A 21159-nucleotide genomic window follows, 5' to 3' on the forward strand; every position below is an offset into this window, starting at 1 on the left:
TGTCCCGCCTTGTTTCTGGACATCCAGTCTGGAACACAGCCCACAAACCACGTGACAACAGCGTGGCTCACGTAACAGTTGTTGCCCGCGTTATAACTTTTCCGCCAGTTTCCAACATGGCCACTAGGCGCCCTCAATGCCGCAGCCCCGGGCCCTCTTGCGCTTCGGGGCCTACTTCTGCTCCTCAGCGAGACCACCCGAGAGGCCCAGGGGCAGTAGGGGCGGTGCCCGGCTCCAGTCGGCTCCAGCGCAGCCCAGCCCAGCTCCACCGCGGGGGCGAACAAGAGCGGACCGGAAGTTTCCCGGGCGCGCTAGCGGCCGAGGCCGTTACTGCAGAGCACCGGAAGTGGCCATAGGCCGGCGTCCGGGCCGCGCCCGCAGTGAGTGAGCTTTCCTCCGGCCGGCGACGCCATGGAGCCTGGGGCGGCCGAGCTGTACGATCAGGCCCTGCTGGGCATCTTGCAGCACGTGGGCAACGTTCAGGACTTTCTGCGTGTGCTTTTCGGCTTCCTCTACCGCAAAACGGACTTCTACCGCCTGCTGCGCCACCCGTCGGACCGCATGGGCTTTCCCCCGGGGGCCGCGCAGGCGCTGGTGCTGCAGGTAACGCGCGGTAGGCGGGATCCTCGGGGTGAGGTGGGGAAGATCGTGGGAGCCCCGACCCCCGCGAACCCGCTCCCGTAGTCTCCCACCCTCTGGGAGCTCAGGCTCCTGCGAGCCCGCCGCTTCCTCCGCTGCCGACCTCAGTTCATCCTCGCGCTTCCCCCGACCCGCCTTCTGCGGCCGCGGCTTCTGCCGAGATGCTGGTCTGTTATCAGTTTACTCCTGTGCGAGAGGTGCCGGCTCTACAGCAGCTTGGTCCGATAGGGTGCATTTGGATATCAGAAGCTTAGGGCTCCGGTCAGCTCCAGCAGCGCGTAACCCTTCGAGTGACAGAGAATGAAAACTGCAGGCTAGACTGGGGAAGGGGCGGCGGCAGCACGGACACCTGCACACCCCAGAATTACGACTACTGGACGAGAGGGAGGCTGTATGATGGGTGTGGGTCTCTTATTTGAAATGCGACTTTTTACATCGAAGACATAGTATAATAGTACTTAATAAGTTTACATATGAGCATATATGTGTGCATCCCAGGTTAAGCTTATTGTTGGAGGCTGTCATTCACTGTAGTTGACGGGGTATTTGAAATGTAATAAGCAAGAGTTCACACTCTCAGCCGCTGCAGGCATTAGAGATACACTGGTTATGCGGATGGTTAAATAATGGTTTCTCTGCTTGGGACACTTAAGCTATATTTAAAGAGATGAAATACAGTAGCAGGGATCTTTGCCTGTTACCTGACAGAGCCATTGGAAGGAAAGGAATAGAAATGATCTTTTGGAAATGAAGACGAGTTTTGTAGAGGAGGTGGAATTTTGATGGGATCGACAGAGGATACTCAGTCAAGCATTGAGCCAGGAACCTGAGAAGGTGGAAATGCTGGCGATACCTCTCACTGTCGTCTAGCACTTTACAGTTTATGAAGTGATTTCAAAGGTTCATCTCGTGAAGTCTTTTTACTCTCTTCAGGTTGGTCCGATATTACTTTCCTAAGTGCCTGCATGAAGAAACAAAAGCTTAGAATGTTTGAATAACTACCAGAGATAATATGGTCAGATGAGGAGTGAGGTTGTTATTCAGTTTGAAAACTTAAGGCTGTTCCTCATCCTTGTAGTGGTTAAGTACCATCCAAGTGATCAGAGAACTGTGTGTCAGAGATGGTTTTTAGCAAATCCTTTGGCAAATTAATAATTTCACGGAAGCCTGTGAAGTAGATAAGGTTGAATTTTATGTGGCAAATGAGGGTGCCAGTTCAGCAGATCAAATGGTTTGACCAAACTCATCATAGAGCTAGAGCTCAAAACTTCATTTTTCTGATTCCATATCTTTCTGTTCTATTATTTAACCAGTTCATTGTAGAGTGGCAACACTTTTGTCTAGGGTGATCTTTTGCAGAAAAAAGAAAGGCACATTTACTGAGCACCTAGTAGTTGTTATGTAATTTTTGTTCTAGATTGTCATTTGTTCCTAACAACCTGAAAAGGTTGATCTTTTTCCTTGTTTTACAGGTAAACTGACAGAGGTAATTCATGAATCTGGTAACAGTATGTAAGACACCTGCTATGTTTTAGACACTCTCAAAGGTTAAGACTTGGTGAACAGTTTAATAAAGTGGAGGTGGGGAACAAGGCAGAGAGAGAGGTGGTATGGGCCAGCGGTGACCCAAGGTTTCAGACCAGGGCACTGTATTATTGGTAATGCATTCACTGAACTGTCACCTGAGTTTAGGGGAAGAAGCTTAGTTTTAGACAAGTTGAATTGGAGATTTCAGACAGAAGTCTTTGTCCATAGGCTGTTGAATTGTGGGACTGAATCTCATGGGAGGTAGAAGAATCTGAGTGGTTTGAAGGAGAGGAGCTAAAGATGAAGGAGCACGGCAGAGAGAAGGTGCCTTTGGACGGAAGGACCCCAGAGAAGGAATTGGAGAAGCAAGAGGCTGTGGGAGTGGGAGGGGGATGGAAGGAAGTGGGCAGTGCAGTAAGTTCCATGGAAACCAGGAGGGACAATTTCTAGCAGGTAGTTAAGAGGAGTGTAGTGTTTTTTCAAAGTGGTTCTCAATTGTCAGCATTGCCCAAGGAACTTTAAAAGATAGCCTCTGGTTATTTTGGTTGAGTAGATCAGGGTAAATCCTGGGGAGCTGTTCTTTTATTCACAGAGGCATTGGGCAGTGGGGTGCTTGGGGGTCTCTTCAGAACTCAGGCAAAGAGAGTTTGGATGGCAGTATTGTAGTGCTCCATTCTGGAACTCCTGTTTTCCCCTGATATTTTGGGGTATGGGATGTTTGTGTGGTTTAAACCTTCTTCAACTTTTCCTCCCAGTTCTAAGGGCTTGCACAGCCAGGCTGTATAGTTTGAAGGACCTTCAGCAGGAAAGATGCATGTGGAAATTGTATTCCACTCCCTTATTTATTAGTATATTTTAAGAAAACAGTAATTGAGACTGACATTTTGTTCATTTCAGTTGAACCTGTGTTTATTCTGGAGTTCAGTTTGGGAAGCCTGCTTAAAAGGTACCCCCCCCCACCCCCCGCCCACCTCCCCATGAGAGTCAGGAAAGCTAGCTCTTTTTGCTCCTCCCGGAGCTTCTTGGGAAGTCTTGGGAGAATCACTCTTCTCTCTGTCAGTTGAGAAGGTTGATTGGAGGTCAGGGACACGTTTTCCAGCTCCGCAATCCAGCATTCTGAAATGAGTGCTGAGGTCAGTGGCGATGTGAAAGGTGAAGCAGGTGTCATCTTAGAGGAGGCAGGAATGCTCAGTAAGCAAGGGTAGTGGGGGCCACAGTGTCATCAGGAGTATGAGGCCTGGGGTCCAAGGGAGGTCCCCAGTGTTTGGAGCGAGCCCTTGCTGTTACTTCTTTTCTGGAGTTAAGATGAAGATGTGGTGTTTCAGGAAGATGAACGGCTCTGAGGGCAGTGGGTCTGGTGTCTGGTGTCATTGACATGGGTGTGAGACGAGTGAGTCAGGGGCTCAGGTTCTCTGGAGAAGCAGAGATAGGTACTGTTTCTAGTTTTTAACCTTAGGATTTCCCTTGCCTTCCTTTGCCTCCATTTCCTTTCAGTGTTTAATGTGTTTCCTGTATAATTGTTTACTTTCTTCTTTCATTGGCAGGATCTTGGGCAAGGTACTCTCTGAGCTTAGTCTTCCCTCATCTTTGGAATATCAGTGCTATCTTCCTAACAGCATTTCCTGAGGGTTGTGAGAGAATGTTTATAAAAACACTGACATTGTAACTTCTCTTGTTCTGTCTTCTTGCCCAGTGCACACAGCAGTTATTTAGCCCCTGTCTGCATTCTAACCCTTTGGAAACTGACTCCTACACACTTTAAAACATTTTTATTTTGTTAAGACTACTTTTTAGAGTTGTTTTAGGTTCAGAACAAAATTGAGGGGAAAGTACAGAGATTCCCATTTACCCCCTGCCACCCCCACCCCTACAGCTTCCCCTGTTGTCAATGTCCCCCACCAGAGTGGTACATTTCTTACAATGGATGGACTTACATTGACGTATCATAGTCACCCAAACCCAGACTTCACTTTGGAGGTATTCTTAGTGTTGTTCACTTTATGAGGTTTGGACAAATGTATGATGACATGCATCCCTCATTATGACATCACACAGAGTATTTTCACTCCCCTAAAAAAATGCTGTGTAGTCTTACCTGTTCATTCCTTTCTGCCCTCAACCTCTGGCAACCACTGGTCTTTTTATTGTCTCCAAAGTTTTGCCTTTTCCACAGTGTCATATAGTTGGAATCACACATTGTGTAGCATTTTCAAATTGGCTTCTTTTACTAATATGTATTTAAATAACCTCCATGCCTCTTCATGGCTGATAGCTCATTTCTTTTTATGGCAGAATAATATTCCATTGTCTGGATGTACCAGTTTGTTTATCCCATCATTTATTGAAGGATATCTTGGTTGCTTCCAAGTTTTGGCTATTATGAATAAAGTTGCTATAAACATCCATGGACAGGTTTTTGTTGGTACATGTTTTCAACTTCTTTGGGTAAATACCAAGGAGCATAGTTGCTGGATTGAATGTAAGGGTCTCCTCCCACCCACTTTTCAAGGTGGATCTTCTGGCTTTCCTGTCTCCAGCTGCCATAAGAGATACTTCTTGATGAGCCCACCTCTTGGCGCTGTGACATTTCCTCCTGTCATTCCTCTGGAAGATGTACCTCTCATTCAAGGTCTGATTCAGACCCCCTTCTTCTAAGAAATGTCCTTAGCTCCCCTCGCCAGAATGCTCGTTTGCATCCACATTCCAATGGCATCACATGTATCTATCACAGCCTTTCCTGTCAGACTTGTCACTTCTGGGTCTGTCCTGGCCACACTTCAGGGTTATGTGCAGCCTAGAATAGTGCATGCAAAATGCTGTTTTCCTGTGCACTTTTTGGATGGAGAGTTGCAGCACTTTTTTGGGTGTGACTGTGTCGCAGGAAAGATTAATGACTGATCCACATGCCAGGAAATTGAGTTCTTGAAGGGTGGGAGCTGTCGTTGGGTTTTTGGTGCTCCTGGCAAGCTTTAGGCACATTGTGAATGTCTTTTGAATTCCCAGGGTAAGACTTGCACTGTCCCTCCTCCCATGCAGTGTAGGATGATAGCAGCAATCCAGCGAGCCGGCCTGTATTGTGGATTGAAATTCAACTTAATTCCCCATCTTCCCTTTTAGCATCTGAGTTGTTGGGGCCTTTATAGCTCTCAGCACCAGGACAGTGGGTTCTTTGCATTTTGAACAAGACTCTCTGGGGCTATAGAAGTAATGACAGATGAGACCATTTAGTTACACATCCTTTTGACTTAAATGTTGGGCTCATAGGCATGTAAATATTCTGAGCCTTGGCTTGTAAGTTTCACTTTTCCATTGATTTTGGAACTCCCCTGTTAAAGATTGTTTTCATAGTGGCTTTTGGTGAAGCTGACGTGCATTTCCGTTTTGCCAGTGGGAACATTTTCTTATCTATTGCTTTTTCATTCTTTTTTTTTAAAAACCGATTTTGCTGTATTTCTACAGAATGTGTGATACAGTACTTGCAGGTGAACTCAACACTGAATTGCTGTTTGATTTTAGGTATTCAAAACCTTTGACCACATGGCCCGTCAGGATGATGAAAAGAGGAGAAAAGAGCTGGAGGAGAAAATCAGGAGGAAGGAAGAAGAGGCGGCCACGGCGGTGGCAGCTGCCACAGTGGAGCAGGAGCCAGTCCCAGCCCCAGTTCAGGAGGTGGAGGTAGACTCCACCACAGACTCAGGTGGGCCTCAGGAGCCCCCAGGCCCACAGGGTGCCCTGCAGGAAGTGGCTGTCAGCTCTGGGGAGGCAGAGGCACCAGGAGCAGATGCTGGCGCTGCTGAAGTCCCCAGGGAGTCACCAGCTCTTCCCAAGTAAGAATTTCTGCTTGGCTGCTTCTTTCTTTTCCTTTTCTTTTCCCCCATCATGGTTTATTACGAGATACTGAATATGGTTCCTTGTGCCGTACAGTAGGATCTTGTTGTTTATCTGTTTTATACGTAGTAGTATGTGTCTGATGATTTAAACTTACAACTTATCTACCCTTTTCTCTTTGTTAACTGTAAGTTTGTTTTCTGTGTCTGTGGGTCTGCTTCTGCTCTGTGTATAAGTTCATTTGTATCTTTTTTAGATTTCACGTATGAGTGATATCACATGATATTTGTGTTTTTTTCTGTCTGGCTTACTTCACTTGGTATGGTAATCTCTAGATCTCTCCATGTTGCTGCAGATGGCATTATTTCCTTCTTTTTTTTTAATAGCCCAATAGCATTCCATTGTGTGTGTGTGTGTGTGTGTGTGTGTGTGTGTGTATCACATCTTTGTCCACTCATCTGTTGATGGACACTTGCATTGCTGTCATGTCTTGGCTATTGTAAACTGGGGTGGATATGTCTTTTGAGATTAGAATTTTCTCTGGATATATGCTCTGGATATAGGAGTGGTATTGCTGGATTTTGTGGTAACTCTATTTTTAGTTTTTTAAGGAACCTCCATGGTGGCTGTACCAATTTACATTTTCACCAACAGTTTAGGAGGCTGGCCTTTTCACTACATCCTCTCCAGCATTTATTATTTGTAGGTTTTTTAGTGATGGCCGTTCTGACCAGTGTGAGGTGATACGTCATTGTAGTTTTGATTTGCATTTGTCTAATAGTGATTTGACCATCTTTTCATGTGCCTGTTGACCATCTGTATGTCTTCTTTGGAGAAATGGTCTGTTTGGGTCTCCTGTCCATTTTTTGTTCGGGTTCTTTGTTGTCTTGTTATTGAGTTGTATATTATTTGTATATTTTGAAAGCTATAGGTCAGCTAGTTCAGTCTTCCTTTTTCTCTCTGTAAGGTAAGGTAATAGTCTGCCCACAGTCATACAGCCAGTTAAGAGCTTGAACCAGAGTTAGAGCACTGGGTTCATAGAGTTATGCTTTCTCACAACACCTGCTTATCAGTGTGGAAGTTTCTCCTCGGAGTCTTGATTCTGTTCTTCCCCTGCAGAAGTAACTGCTGGGATGCAGGCCTACGATCCTCTTGGTCTAATGGACACGTGAAGAGGTTGTCTGATGCGGGGGACTGTGGACCCAGAATTCCCCCCAGAGTCTGCCATTTAGTAAATGTATTATCTTGGGCAAGCAGGGTTACTTTTCTGTGCCTCAGTTTTCGCCTTTGCAATGCAAAGGTGGTAGTTACAGCACCTGCCTCGCTGGCTGTCGTGGCTATTGAATAAACCAAGGATCATACAGCTACTGAGTGGTAGGGCTTCAGTCAGGCCCTGTGTTGGTACTTGTCTTCACTTTTCAGAGGTTCCACTTCCTGGTGCTTCCCTGTCCCTGTTTGGATGAGAAGAGCTGATACCTCCTTGTGTATGAGCTGAGGCAGTGTCTGAAAGAGCATGCTGCTCCTGGCCTGTTGCTGTTTTTAGGCAAATCTGCTTTCTTCCCTCTTTCATAGGACCACTCCTTGCCCTCTCCTGGGCTGCCTCTCCTGTCTCATCCCTTCTAACTTAACTTCCCTTCTGTTCTTCCCTCTCCTCGCACTCTGCCTGTGACCTGTTCTGGGGAAAATGAATTTTTTGGAGACAGGTTGGGGCAAGACAGCAGAGTCTGAAAGGCTGATCGACTGCATGGAGGATCAGTGCCTGTAACCACCATGTGTTCAAGAGGGGGTTAACTGTATGTGTGAGAAAAGCCTGGAAGGAAATACATTATGAGTGGAATTGTGAGTGGTTTTCATTGCCTTTGTTCTTCCTTACTATATTTTCTAATTTTTCTTTTTCTTTTTTTATTTTCTAATTTTTCAACGAGTTGTATACTTCGTTTTACTGATTTTTTGCGTTCTTTTTATAATGTCTAAAAACTATTAAAAGAGGGGGTTTGTTTTTGATTCATGAGTAATAGATTAGGATAGCTGCCTTGTTGTTTTGCAGAGACCCTATTCTTAGACCAATGAGTTGTGTTCTGGGTTAGTATCAGCATTAGTTTTGTGAATCCTACCCTGTATAGACTGAAGACTTGGGTGTGTTCCAGAAAACCTTAGACTAATGCTACAGGCTCAGTGGTTCCAGGGACTGAACCTTCTTGGCCTTCAGGTACTTGCTGATTTTCCATGAACAAAATAAGACATTGTGGTCCAGATCTCTAGCTCGATCTGAAAGGCACTGCTGGGGCAGCTCTGAAATGGAACATGAAAGCCATCCTTGTCCCTCAAGTCCCTCCAGTCCGTGCCCAGAATCACTTATCCTGTGAATTGTAGATCTGGGAAGTGAAAGAAAGAAAGTGAAAGTCTCTCAGTGGTGTCTGACTCTTTGTGACCCCATGAGCCTGCCAGGCTCCTCTGTCCATGGAATTCTCCAGGCCAGAATACTGAGTGGGTAGCCATTCCCTTCTCCAGGGGATCTCAACCCAGGGATCGAACCCAGGTCTCCTGCATTGTGGGCAGATTCTTTACCATCTGAGCCATCGAGGAAGCCCCTGTAGATCTGGGGATTCTGTTACTTAAATAACCTAGGACAGTTACTCTTTAGGTAGCCACACAGGAGCACTGCCTTTCCTGGGCACCCTGTCCAGAAACCAGTCACCTAGATTCTGATTTCCAGTTTGAGATGGCTGATTTCTGATGCCTCCTGCCTGCTACCCATTTGCTGGTGGTTCTGCCCGGTATTGGGTAGTGGTGATGGCAACTTCTCTCAGTCTACAGGCAAATCATTCTTTGGAGTCAACTCCTTGTCCCCAACCTAGGCCCTGTCAACCATGGGTTAAAGTTTTTGCAGTGTACATTTTTGCTTATACATAAAATAATGTACAGATTTTTAACACGTAAATCCACATGCCACCTCAGTGCTTAAGGTGCCCAGTTTTATTCCTTAGAGAAGAGAGCATTTGGGCACACAGATTTCCTTGTCCATACAAGATAGCTTTGAGAATATGCTTACTTTCTGCAGAGGAGCTTCACAGTATATGAAGCTTCACAGTGTCTGAAGTGAAGATACTGTAAAAAGTACTGCTTAGAGTCCCAGTGTTCCTATTGTACGTGACCCAGCGAACTGTGCTCAAAGGACTTCTAGGGATACCACCGGGAAACTCTCGGAAATGCTGATGACATTACTGTTGCTGTGGAAGGAGAGGGATGCAAAACCAGTAGCATCAACATCCTAATCGCTACATTGGACACCTCTGAGAGCAGCTGGATCCCATCTGTCTGGTCCCACTTCGGCGGCTATAGGTCCTGCAGTTTTGCTCTGGATCTGCAGGTGTCGCTGTAGGCAAAACAGTGATAACTGCACTTGCCGGTGCTGGAGTGCTGACAAAGATGTCTGAAAGGCTGTGCTACCTCTGGCTTTTGCCTTTATAAAATCATGAACAGAATTTTTTAAAAAGAAGAAAAAGGAGTGAAAACATTATTGGCCCTTCCACAGTACAACCTTGAACTGCGCAGGTTCACCTATACACGGAATTTTTTCAGTAGCAAATACTGCAGTACTACAGAATTCCTGAGTCCCTCCCGAGCTTCGCATCTTCCTACACAGGGAAGCAGACAGAAGAGCCTCATGAGAAGGGGGGTGTCATGGAACTACTTGATGCGTTGACCTGTCTGGTAAAGTCCTGGTAGAAAAAGGGTGTGTTAGAAAGCTGCCCAGTGCTTCTCTTATTTTGGGTGGCATGGCCTTTGTGTTCAGTTATTCCAGGGATCCAGATGCTTCTTGGGAAGGGGACGGTGTAATTTGGAAGAGAAGTTTCAGATTTCCAGTAGTATCCTCAGCAGAGTTTCATCTCCATCACGCTAGTGCATTTGCCCCACGCACAGCACGCTCTTCAGTGCTTCTGTCCCCTCAGCAAGGTCTTCCAGCCTTCTGTCCTGCTGCCTGCCACAGGTAACCGCATCTCCTTTGAGCGTGTGTTTCATCTTACCATTTGTTTATGACAGTTCTCACATCTTTCAGCGTTGGGCAGAGACTTACTCAGCCTGCCTCTGGTCCTAGCTCCATGTTAGGTGAGTGTCTGATGCATGCTGAGTTCATTCCTTAGTGCCTCTCCTTTCGTTCTGCTCACCCACATCCTGTGACATCTCTGCCTTAGGCATGCAGAGGGCATCTCTGCGTGGGCTGTCACAAGAGCAGAAAGGTGAAGTTTTCTGCCGGGGCATCCTCCCTGCGTGCAGTCACGCTGCCTGACAGCCGGCTTCCTGGGTTTGTCTCTAAACAGGGTCCTTCCTTTGTTGGTCCCTGCTTTTTCAGGTGCCCATTGCAGAAGGCCCTTTGATAGAGTCACATGGACATACCGGAATGCCACCCCGAGTACCCACCCTGTCGGCTTATGGTGAAGATTGACTGAGGTCACTGTGTAAGACCTGATGAGCAGGAGTCCTGCACATAGTGAGCCCTCAAGTAGGTACTGTTCTCAGTACTGCTTTTCTTTACTTAAACAAGAACAGACTGTTTTTCTTCTTCATTATAATCAGTGTAGGCTATTTGGATAACAAAGATAAGGGTATAAAGACAAGAAAACATCCTACCATTTCCCCTTAATTTTATGGGATATTTCTACAGTTTTTTTCTCTACATATGAACATGTGCATGCCTGTGTTTGAACACACACACACGCACACACACACGCACACACAGAGTATGCTTATAATGTAGTTGTCTTACACTTGGCTTCTGTTTTGCTGAACATTGTATGCTGAGCATTTCCTGCATCCCTTTTGCTGATTTTGATTTCATGTTGTGTGTGCTGTTGAGTGTCATGTGTCCAAGAGGTTCTTTTGCTCAGATGAGGGTGTTGGCTGTAAACATGCATTTTGAGAATAGGAAGTAGAAAGCCAGAGATCCAGGGATGTCTGCCTGCTTTCCCCATAGACACAGCTCCCAGACCTCACTGGGGCTGTGCTGGGCCCGCCTGCCTCAGGGTCTGTTTTCAGTCTCATCCAGTAGAGAAGCTGCTCTCCCACCCAGCGATTCACCCTGAAACTGCCCCTTCTCTAAGGAACCTCAGGTGTAAGAGGCCTCAAGGATTTGATTTAAATTACAAGTCAGGAAACATGATGTAGGTTGTTTGCTAGAAGTATTTTTTTTCCTCTAGAAACATTATATTCCTGTTTTCATTTTGGGATTCATTTCTAGCTTCTAGGCTTCATTTAGAAGAGGTTAGCTTGTATATCTTACAGCAGTGACTTAAGTTTATTGGATGCTGAAGCCGCATCATAAAAATGACCTGGTGTCCTAGCCTGTGAGAGTGAACATGAGTGTGTGGGGAAGGAGGGGGCGGGTGAGACTCCCCCAGGGAGCCCCCCCCCCGCCCCATCCCGCCACCGGGAATGTGTACTTCAAGATGCCAGAGCCGGACGTCCTTCCTTTCCACCGACAGGCAATGGAGAGATCAGTGTGAAGTACTTTGCTTGAAACCATGGTTAGAAGGGAGGCCAGAGTCAAGGGGAATTGAAGCAGTACTCAGTGTGCTTTGGAGCCCAGATGTTCTCTTTGTTGTGTTAAGAAAAAAAGAAAACAGCTATTACCAGAACTGTCTGAGAGATACTTTTCAAAAGTAACACAGTCGGTTTCTATTTGACTATTTTTTGGTAGCATTAAAGAAGTATAGAGGAACCTGTATGCAGGTCAGGAAGCAACAGTTAGAACTGGACATAGATCAACAGACTGGTTCCAAATAGGAAAAGGAGTACGTCAAGGCTATATATTGTCACCCTGCTTAGTTAACTTCTATGCAGAGTACATCATGAGAAACGCTGAGCTGGAAGAAAAGCACAAGCTGGAATCAAGATTACCGGGAGAAATGTCAATCACCTCAGATATGTAGATGACACCACCCTTATGGCAGAAAGTGAAGAGGAAGGAAAAAGCCTCTTGATGAAAGTGAAAGAGGAGAGTGAAAAAGTTGGCTTAAAGCTCAACATTCAGAAAACGAAGATCATGGCATCCGGTCCCATCACTTCATGGGAAATAGATGGGGAAACAGTGTCAGACTTTATTTTTTGGGCCTCCAGAATCACTACAGATGGTGATTGAAGCCATGAAATCAAAAGACACTTACTCCTTGGAAGAAAAGTTAGAACCAACCTAGACAGCATATTCAAAAGCAGAGACATTACTTTGCCAACAAAGGTCCATCTAGTCGACTATGGTTTTTCCAGTGGTCAGGTGTGGATGTGAGAGTTGGACTGTGAAGAAAGCCGAGTGCCGAAGAATTGATGCATTTGAACTGTGGTGTTGGAGAAGACTCTTGAGAGTCCCTTGGACTGCAAGGAGATCCAACCAGTCCATCCTAAAGGAGATCAGTCCTGGGTGTTCATTGGAAGGAGTGATGCTAAAGCTGAAACTCCAATACTTTGGCCACCTAATGCGAAGAGTTGACTCATGGGAAAAGACCCTGATATTGGGAGGGATTGGGGGCAGGAAGAGAAGGGGACGACAGAGGATGAGATGGCTGGATGGCATCACCGACTCGATGGACATGAGTTTGGGTAAACTGCGGGAGTTGGTGATGGACAGGGAGGCCTGGCGTGCTGCGGTTCATGGGGTCAGAAAGAGTCGGACACGACTAAGCGACTGAACTGAACTGACTGAAAGAAGTATAGCTTTTTATGCTTTTATTTATTTATTTATTTATTTTTACTTTATTTTACTTTACAATACTGTATTGGTTTTGCCATACATTGACATGAATCCACCACGAGTGTTTTTTTTTTTCTATTTAAAAAAAAAGTATATGCACCTTGTGAAAAATGTATTAAGTTGACTTTAAGTACAAAGGGGAGAAGACAGAAGAATGTCATGGATCTGGGTGTACTCATTGCCAACCCTGGCACCCAGCCGTTTCTCCCCCTCCTGTGTTATTTAGAAGTAAGTTTTACCTTATCATTTCATCCGTAAATGTTTTCAACCAGTGTTTCAACTTCCAGTTTTTCATAGTGTCATAATTTTTTAAAAAGTTTAAATCTATAAATTAAAGGCTCCAACCACATATTGCTTATAGATAATGCTCTGCTTTTATATTCTCAAAATTTATTTGTGTGAAAAATCAGGTTGGTGATATGCTGAGTTTGCCACTCCCTGATTATTATGTAGTGGAGTAAATTAGCAGTTGGATTTAGGGTGAACACTTTGGAAAGTTATCTGAGTGTGTACTGAAAATGAGTTCTCCCTAAAGGCAGCCATTGTCCATACTTTGGTAAAAACTTTTTGAATTTATTTATTTTTAATTGGAGGATAATTAAATAAATAACCAATGTTGTTGGTTTCTGCCATATGTCAACATGAATCAGCCATAGGTATACCCCTCCCTCCTGCCTCCCACCCCATCCCACCCCTCTAGGTTGTCAGAGAGCATCGGGTTGGGGTCTCTGCATCATACAGCAAATGCCCGCTGGCTACCTACTTCACATGAGGAAATCTTTATGTCTCAGTGCTACTGTCTCAGTGTGTCCAGTCCTCTCCTTCCCCCTCTGTGTCCACAAGTCTCTTCTCTATGTCTGTGTCTCTATTGCTGTACAAATAGCTTCATCAGTACCATCTTTCTAGATTCCATATGTATACATTTATATACGATATTTGTTTTTCTCTTTCTGACTTAGCTCCTTTTGTATTACAGACTCTAGGTTCATCCATCTCACTAGATGTAAAATTTTTCTGTCTTATAAACTTTTTATTTTTCATATTGATTTATATATGATGTACGGTGTGGACTTTTAGTTACATCCCTGAGCAGCTGACAGGCAGCTGACAAGGACCGAGTCTTCCTATTGCCAGGTGCCCTTTTTCCTGAGATGCATTGTCACTGTCTTCACAACTACGGGACTTTTAAGAGGCTGGTTGCTGGACCTCCCCCTCCAGATCCAATTTAACCGGCCTGGGTGCCACCAGGTATCAGAGTTTTCGGAAGCATTCTGGGCGAGTCTGCCTGTACCTGAGGGTCAGGCTTGACTACAGCCTTTCAGCGGTCGCAGTCTTCTGCCCCTGGCGTGGTGTCGTTGCTTAGTGCATCTCCGCAGGGAGTGTAATCAGGCTGTCTCCAGGCTGCCGCCGCCGCAAATGACGCTGCAGTGAGTGTCCTGTGCCTGCACACGTCTCTTGGAACGTGTGTGTGACTATCTGCTGGATGAATTCCCAGAACAGGAATTACTGGGTCAGAGGGTATGAAGTGTGTAATTTTGATGGATATTGCTAGAGTGGTCTCAGAGAGGTTGTAACGGTTTGTTCTGTCTCTCCCAGAATGTCTGATGGTGGGTACCTGACCCAACCCCAGCTGCCAGCCAGCAGCCCTAACACATTTCTTGACTCTTCTTACATTTGCTCCGTTGATTTTACTTAAAATGTGTTTTTTCCTTTTCTGTTCCATTTATTCATAAATACTAAACCATTTGTTCTATTTGTTTGTTTGTACTGAGCTGTTTTATTTACAATGGCTTTATTGTGACACATTTTAATACTTGGTTTAATCCCTTGCCAACAGACTTTTCTGGAAAATTTTTCCATGTGAAAAATTCTGTTGAAATTTTTATTGGTAATACATTAAATATGTAATTGTAATTAGAGAGAAATGATGGCTTTACCTTATTGAGTCTTTCTGTTTAAGAGCTGGGTATATTTTGTTTATTCATGTCTTGTTTTATGTTCTTCTGCAGAATGTTAATGTTTTTATTCAGTCAGTCCTGTGCACCAATACTGAATTCTCTCACTGTTTTGTAATGGTGTCTCAGTTGATTTTCTTGGATTTTCTAGGAATATAAACTCTTTAGGTTTATTATAGTGTTTTAGTGACAGCTGTGTTTAGTAATAGATTATATACATCTTTAATATTTTTGTAAATCATTTTTTTTCTCTCCCTTAAAATTTGTTGCTCTGAGCACCTGGAAGGGTGGAACTGACATTTGCTTGAAGGGACGGGGTAGGGGATGGCTAGTTCTGAGGGTGACAGGTTAGGCTTTGGCTGCAGTCCTGTGCGTGATGTCCGTGAGTGATGTTGGTCAAGTCTGAGGACGCTGGTGATCTCGGGTCTGGAACTCAGAGGATGGGACGTCGGCGAGACTGGAGTTGGGAGTTTGAAAAGCATCAATGTATGAATGGGTCTGAAGCCACTGACTGGATGAGATCACAGACTGGATGAGGCAGTGAGTGTAGATGAGAGCTGGGGCATTGTACATGAGGTGAGGGGGCGTCTGCCTTGGGGTCAGGAGAGTGGGGTGAGTGATCGGCAGCAGGGCAGGGCGACCACGGGGCCCCTGCCGCGAGGGTGGGAGGCCAGTGGTGACATGTGGGCTGCACTCGCTGCCGCGTCCTGCTTTGCCCGCTCGCTGCCGCGCCCCGCTTTGCCCGCTCGCCGCTGCGTCCTGCACGTCCTCGGCCTGCTGTTGTCATCCTGACCTTCAGGACACACTCCTGACCTCTCCCCCGGTCTCTGTTTCCATGGTTGGCTCTCCCTGTGGCAAGAGCTTCTCTGGCCTCTGGCTCAGACCCCTGTCTCTGGCCCCTGGTGGCAGCTCCCATGTGTGTCCCCATGTAAACTGCCTTTTTTATATCTTTAGCCCCCTGTGTTAGTTTTCTCACCAGGGAAACCAGGAGAAGAGCAGTTGGCAGAAAGTGATGGAGGGACAAAGCCCAGCTTTTCTGTTACTGTGTGCCCCTTGGCTCTATTTATCCTGTCCACCATGTGTCAAGTGCCTGCGACGTCCCTGGCACATAGCTGGCACTTAGTAACCAGCCTAGTGAGTGAGTGATTCATATTAAAAGTCATATTCAAAAGTGACAAACTTTTGAATTTTAACCTATCTAAATAAATTCCATTATCGAGTAACATTCAGGTTTTTTTGAGTTTTCATAGATTTATGAAATTTTCATAGAGCTTTCACATCTGTCTATGTTCTGTTCACCCCTGTCTTCTTTTACGGCAGCTCAGCGTTCTGTAAACTCCCTGGTTGAGTCTTGTGTGACCACAGAGCCCTGAGTCTCTGTCTCTGTATGGAGAGGCCAGGCACTTAGCTTTCCTGCTGGTGAAGAACTCTTGAGGGACAGGCCTGGGACTGGGAGTCCAGAGCTGTGTAGGCTATACTGCAAGGAGGCTGAAGCAGGCCCAAGTTTTTAGTCTCTTTCTCTTAAGGGAATCTGTCGTCCTGTGGGTAAGAGAAATCCTTCTGGGAAGGCCACCATGTACGGCAGGTGGGGCTCAGCAGTTGGCTGACATAGGGCTCTACCTCCAGGTTCGCTTGGAGAAGCCCTGGAATAGGTCATCTTGGATGACTCAGCTTTGAATCCTGTGTGTCTGGTTGGTTGTGAGCTTGGATTCTGAGTTTCTCTTGAGGGTCAAGTCCCCATCCGGGTCTCAATGATGTGGTGAAATGCGGTCAGTTGTTTCTTAGCTAAACAAGGGCCAGCATGTGCTTTTGCACATAATTCTCAAGGTCTATTTATTTTGTGGTCTTTAAAAAAAAACTTTGTTTTAGGTGATTAAGACCTGCCAAAAAAAGAAAAGTTGAAAAAACCATGCAAAGGATCCCATAGATGCTTCTGCCAGATGTCTGTGCCTCCTGTAAGTGGGGGCTGCTGTGAGCACACCTGAAGACCTTGTTCCAGTTTCGCCCATTATTCCACTGGGGTCCTTTCTCCCTGGCCAGCGTCGCGTTTGTTGTCGCCACTGCGTTAGGGGCGCGTCTCCTCAGTCTCCGCTCTCTGGCACAGTTTCTTAGTCTTGTCTCTCGTGACCTTGGCACTGTCTGCTTGGTAGAATGTCTCTCAGTGTGGTTTTTGTCTGATGTTTTGTTTTGACCTGCTAAGGTGGTGTCAGTGACTCCATTTTTTCTGCGCCGAAGAGTTACTATTTTCCCCTTTGTAATTAATAAGTGTCTTGTGCAAGAGATACTTTGAGACTCTGTAAATATCTTTGTTTCTTCTCATACATTGCCCACTAATCTTAGCAACCATTGAGTATTCTCTCCTGAAACAGTTACCGCTGTGGTGTCTGCCAAATTGCGATTTCCCGTTTATATCCTCCTTTCCACATTTATTAGCTGGGATTATATTGCTAGGAATGGCTTTTCTTCCTCCTCCACTCACTCTCATTCATGCACTTGTTTCTGTGTGTTGGAGTGCCTTACAGATGTTGACTGTGTAGTTATGACCCCCATGTCTTGTGGTGTTGCTCAGGAAGCCTGTCAGATGGACTTATCCTTGTGACATCTTCACAGCATTTTCTGAGCACTTCTCTACATGCTTGTGCCGCAAGATGTTCCATGTCACCCTATTGTAAAGTCAGCTTTTTCTCCAAGAGGCCTTGGGGTTTGTTTTTTGCATTTTTCTTTTTTCTTTTTTTTTTTTGCCATGCTACACGTGGGAACTTAGTTCCCCAACCAGGAATTGAACCCGCTCTCCCTACTTTAGAACACTGGATCACCAGGGAAGTCCTGGGCCTGGGTTTTGATTGGAGAATGGCCTGAAATTGAGGATCTGGACACCAGGTGCATTGTCACTGCTGGTGTCCTGGCTCCTAGGCCTAGGTTGCCCGTTTGCCGGTTTCTTTACCTCTGAAACTATCCTGCCCAACTTTTCACTTCCAGTGTTCTTCTCTGCCCCCCCCCACCCCCCTTAAAAAAAAGCTCATGGTATGGATTGAGTATGCATCTTGGGAGTCAGAAACCCTGCATTCAGATGCCAGCTCAGACCTTGTTAAGCTGCCTGGCCTTTGGGCCTTAATTTTCCCATATGTCAGGTAAGGGTGATGATTCTCAGCTTAAAGGGTTGTTGTGAGGGTGAAGAGAGACAATAAAATGAGAGTGTTAGTTCAACCGGAGGGCTCAGTTGGATTCTTTCATCCAGCAAGTGTTTATGGAATGAAACATGTATAGGTTTGTCTCAGGATCTGGGGCACGTGGCGTTCAGCAGCGCCAGGCCCGGTGGGGCCTCTGGCCGGCTGGTGCAGGGGCAGCGCCTTCGACGCCTCTTCCTTCCCGAGCTGCTCTGAGCTGGAGGGAGGCGGGGGGGAGGAGTGGGCGCTTGGCTGTCCCCAGCTAAACGAGCAGTCCCGGTTCTGTCAGTGCGTTCTTCTTCCGGCAGCAAGCCCCACGCTGGGCCGTGGGTGGCACTGTCGTGTGTGGAGTTGGAAGGAGCTGCTCCCCTCCTCCGGCATAACCTTTATGCCTGCCTTGGCCGGTTCTTCCGTGGGGTCGGGTGGAGTGGGTCGAGCGTGACTCGCACTCAGTGCGGCATGGGGGCCGGTGAGGGGGACGGAGTCAGTGCCCCTCAGGTTTCCATGAGCCCCCAGGTGCTTAGACAGAATCTTTTCTGTGGGGCACATCAGCAGGAAGTGCCGGTTCCCCTGGGCCCTGCAAAGCCCTGTGCCCCGGGCAGCCACTCCACCCCCGCCAGCGTCCCTGGGCAGGCAGGCTCGCTCCCTGGGAGCTTTCTGTTCTGCTGCTGCCAGAGTGTCACAGTAAGTGGGTAGGTAGGACTAGCTGTGACCTAAAAACACGAGCATTTTCTGGGCGTCCCTGGGGAAAGCTGAATAAAGTAGGAGGAATGTCATTTCAAATGCTCATATTCTCCCAGGAGAACAAACTGCCAGGTCTTTTCTGGCCTCTGGTTTCTGAAGGCAGTGCTGCTGACTCTGCGACCCTGGTGCCCACAGGCTGGCCCTGTGACCTTGGTACCTACGGGGTGACCCCATGACCCCAGGACCTGCAAGTGGACTCCTGACGCTTGTTCCCACGTGCTTGGCAGAATGGGTGCTGCACAACGCGATGTCATGACGACTGGTCTCTTAACTTGCTTTGTGGGACCGCCCACCCCCACCCACTCTGTTGGGTCCTGAATAAGAGAACAGAAAGAAGTCTGTTCTCCTTCCCAAGAAAAACAAGTCCCCAGCTCTCCGAAGAGCAAAAGCAGCAAAATACAAAGGGAGTACCTCCGAGAGCTCAGGGTCGGGAAGGAAGGGGATGGTTGCCACGCAGCAAGGGTCGGTGGAGTTGGGTGTGGTCCCGGTCCTCCGGCAGGTTGGCAGTGCCCTCTTCATGACCAGAGTAGATCTCACTTTAACAGCAGTGTTCAGGTTTCTGCCAAGGATACCGGAGAGAGCCCGGCCGAGGGTGGCCCAGGGGCTGGAGTCTCACTTCACCTGGCTGGCTGCAGGGTAGAGGCTGTGCCCCTCGGTCCACTGGTCATTTCTTTACAGACTGCCTCCTTGTGCTCCTCTCTTTCCCACTTGGTGGTTTTGTGGCCGAGGACCTTTGATTTTGCTGCTGCCGTGTCTGCTTAGATCTGCCTCCCGTTACCTCTCTAGTCCTGATGCTCATGCTTAGTTGGCCAGTTGTGTCTGACTCTTTGTGATCTCATGGACTGTAGCTGGCCAGGCTCCTCTGTCCATGGGATTCTCTCGGCAAGAATACTGGAGTGGGTTGCCATGCTCTCCTCCAGGGGATCTTCCCAATCCAGGGATTGAACCCTGGTCTCCAGCATTGTAGGCAGATTCTTTACTGTCTGAGCCACCAGGGAAGTCCCCCTCTAGCACTAGAACTTCCTTTTTCCTTAAAACTATTTTTTTACTGATGTTTTGAGAAATGCAGTATGCAGATATTTAAAGGGAGTGTAGCAGCAGAAGGGGAGCCGTGGAACATCAGTCCTCCTCTCATCATGACCCCGCCTCCTGTTCTTTCCGCAGAGACGTGTCTCTCCCCCGACCCCAACTCCAGGCATGAGCCAGTCACCACGGAGGAAGTCTGTGAGGGTCTATAGATGTTTGTTTATGCCTTGCCCCTACTTTTTAGAAAACAGACTATTTTTTAGAGGAGTTTCAGGTTCACAGCAAAGTGAGCAGAGTACAGAGTTCCCACGCACGCCTGCTCCCACAGGCACAGCCTCCCCTACGCCACCACCCTGCCTTTCAGATTGAATCTCTGCAGGGATGGTAGCGTGCTGTGTACACTGCTCCTCCTTTGCTTCTTTCACACAGTGACTCTTACAAATGTGTCCTCGCCACCTCATCGGTGCTGTGTGTTCTTTGGAGCAGCCACCTGGTGTGTTCTGCTGAGTAAACTGTGCTCAGTGACTGTCTGCTCTGTCGGCCTTGCTTCTCGTGGAGTAAGAGAATGACCAAACAGACTTGAGGTTCTGAAATCCTGAGTGTCTTCAGAAGTAATGCATATTCATTGAGGAAAATGAGACGGCTCAGAAGCCTAGGAGTAGGGGTTGTCCGTTTTCATAAGGTTTTTGGTCCACAGAATAAAAAAAGACAGATTTGGGTGTCAGCAGAGGCATATGTTTCTGTGACCGGTGTGTTCTTGAGACATCCATGTGTCGTTGGTCTGTGCCATGCCACTGTCACCTGGAGGTCGGTCTGGAATAGAGAAACGTGATTTAACCCAGCGTTTAGTCCATGGGGCCTTTTCCCTTCTAGATGCCCTGCCCCTTGAGGGACTGTTATAGAAGCACTGAGTTCTGATTTATTTCATCCAGAAAATATGTTCCTTTGAAATGTTTCATTAATTTTTATTTACACAGAGGACTGAAGAGTACACTCAGAAACATAGATAAATCTCAGGCCCCATTTGACCACCCTGATTGCAGTGTGCTCCCAGAGACAGCTACTTTCCTGGAGTTCACCTTTTGTGTTTCCTTTGTTTATAATTTCAGTGATCACCAGTTTTCGTTTCTCAGCTGGCCGATGGATTTTCTAGAGTACAGTATCCCTCCCATCGCTTGGAAGGGTGATTGTGTCTGTTGTGGGGTCTTGGTGCTCTGTTCCCTCTGGGGCTCGCAGCAGCACTTCTTTCCCTGTAGAGTTTGGTGGCCCCCATCCTGGGAAGCTGGCTTGTCTCAGGGCTTGGTGATTCCTGATTTTGTGGTCCTTTTTGTGCTCCAGACTGCAGTTGCCCTGCCTTTGAAGTCTGTCACTGATTCACAGCCGGTCTCTAGCAGTGTTCAGCAGGGCACGGGTGGCCTCGGCTGTACTGTGCCCATCGCTGTTCTGCAGGAATGGAGCACCACTTCCTACGTGTCCCCAGACGTGTCCCCACACTCTCTGGGTTTGGTGCCACTTGGTTCATATTTTG

General features: G+C 46.9%; 1 protein-coding gene across 2 annotated transcripts in view; it reads left to right on the forward strand.

Annotated features, from left to right (window-relative positions):
* Positions 1-377: 377 nt before the first annotated feature.
* NUDCD3 (NudC domain containing 3) overlaps positions 378-21159 on the forward strand; it is a 69708-nt gene continuing 48926 nt past the window's right edge. For both annotated transcript variants that reach the window (XM_068972757.1, XM_068972758.1), the window contains exons 1-2: positions 378-603; positions 5683-5993. In XM_068972757.1, coding sequence (XP_068828858.1) covers positions 412-603; positions 5683-5993 — 503 coding nt within the window. In that variant the 5' untranslated portion in view covers positions 378-411. The remainder of the gene's footprint in view (positions 604-5682; positions 5994-21159) is intronic.

Source organism: Capricornis sumatraensis, chromosome 5, assembly GCF_032405125.1.
Source record: "Capricornis sumatraensis isolate serow.1 chromosome 5, serow.2, whole genome shotgun sequence".
Taxonomy (NCBI): Eukaryota; Metazoa; Chordata; class Mammalia; order Artiodactyla; family Bovidae; genus Capricornis; species Capricornis sumatraensis.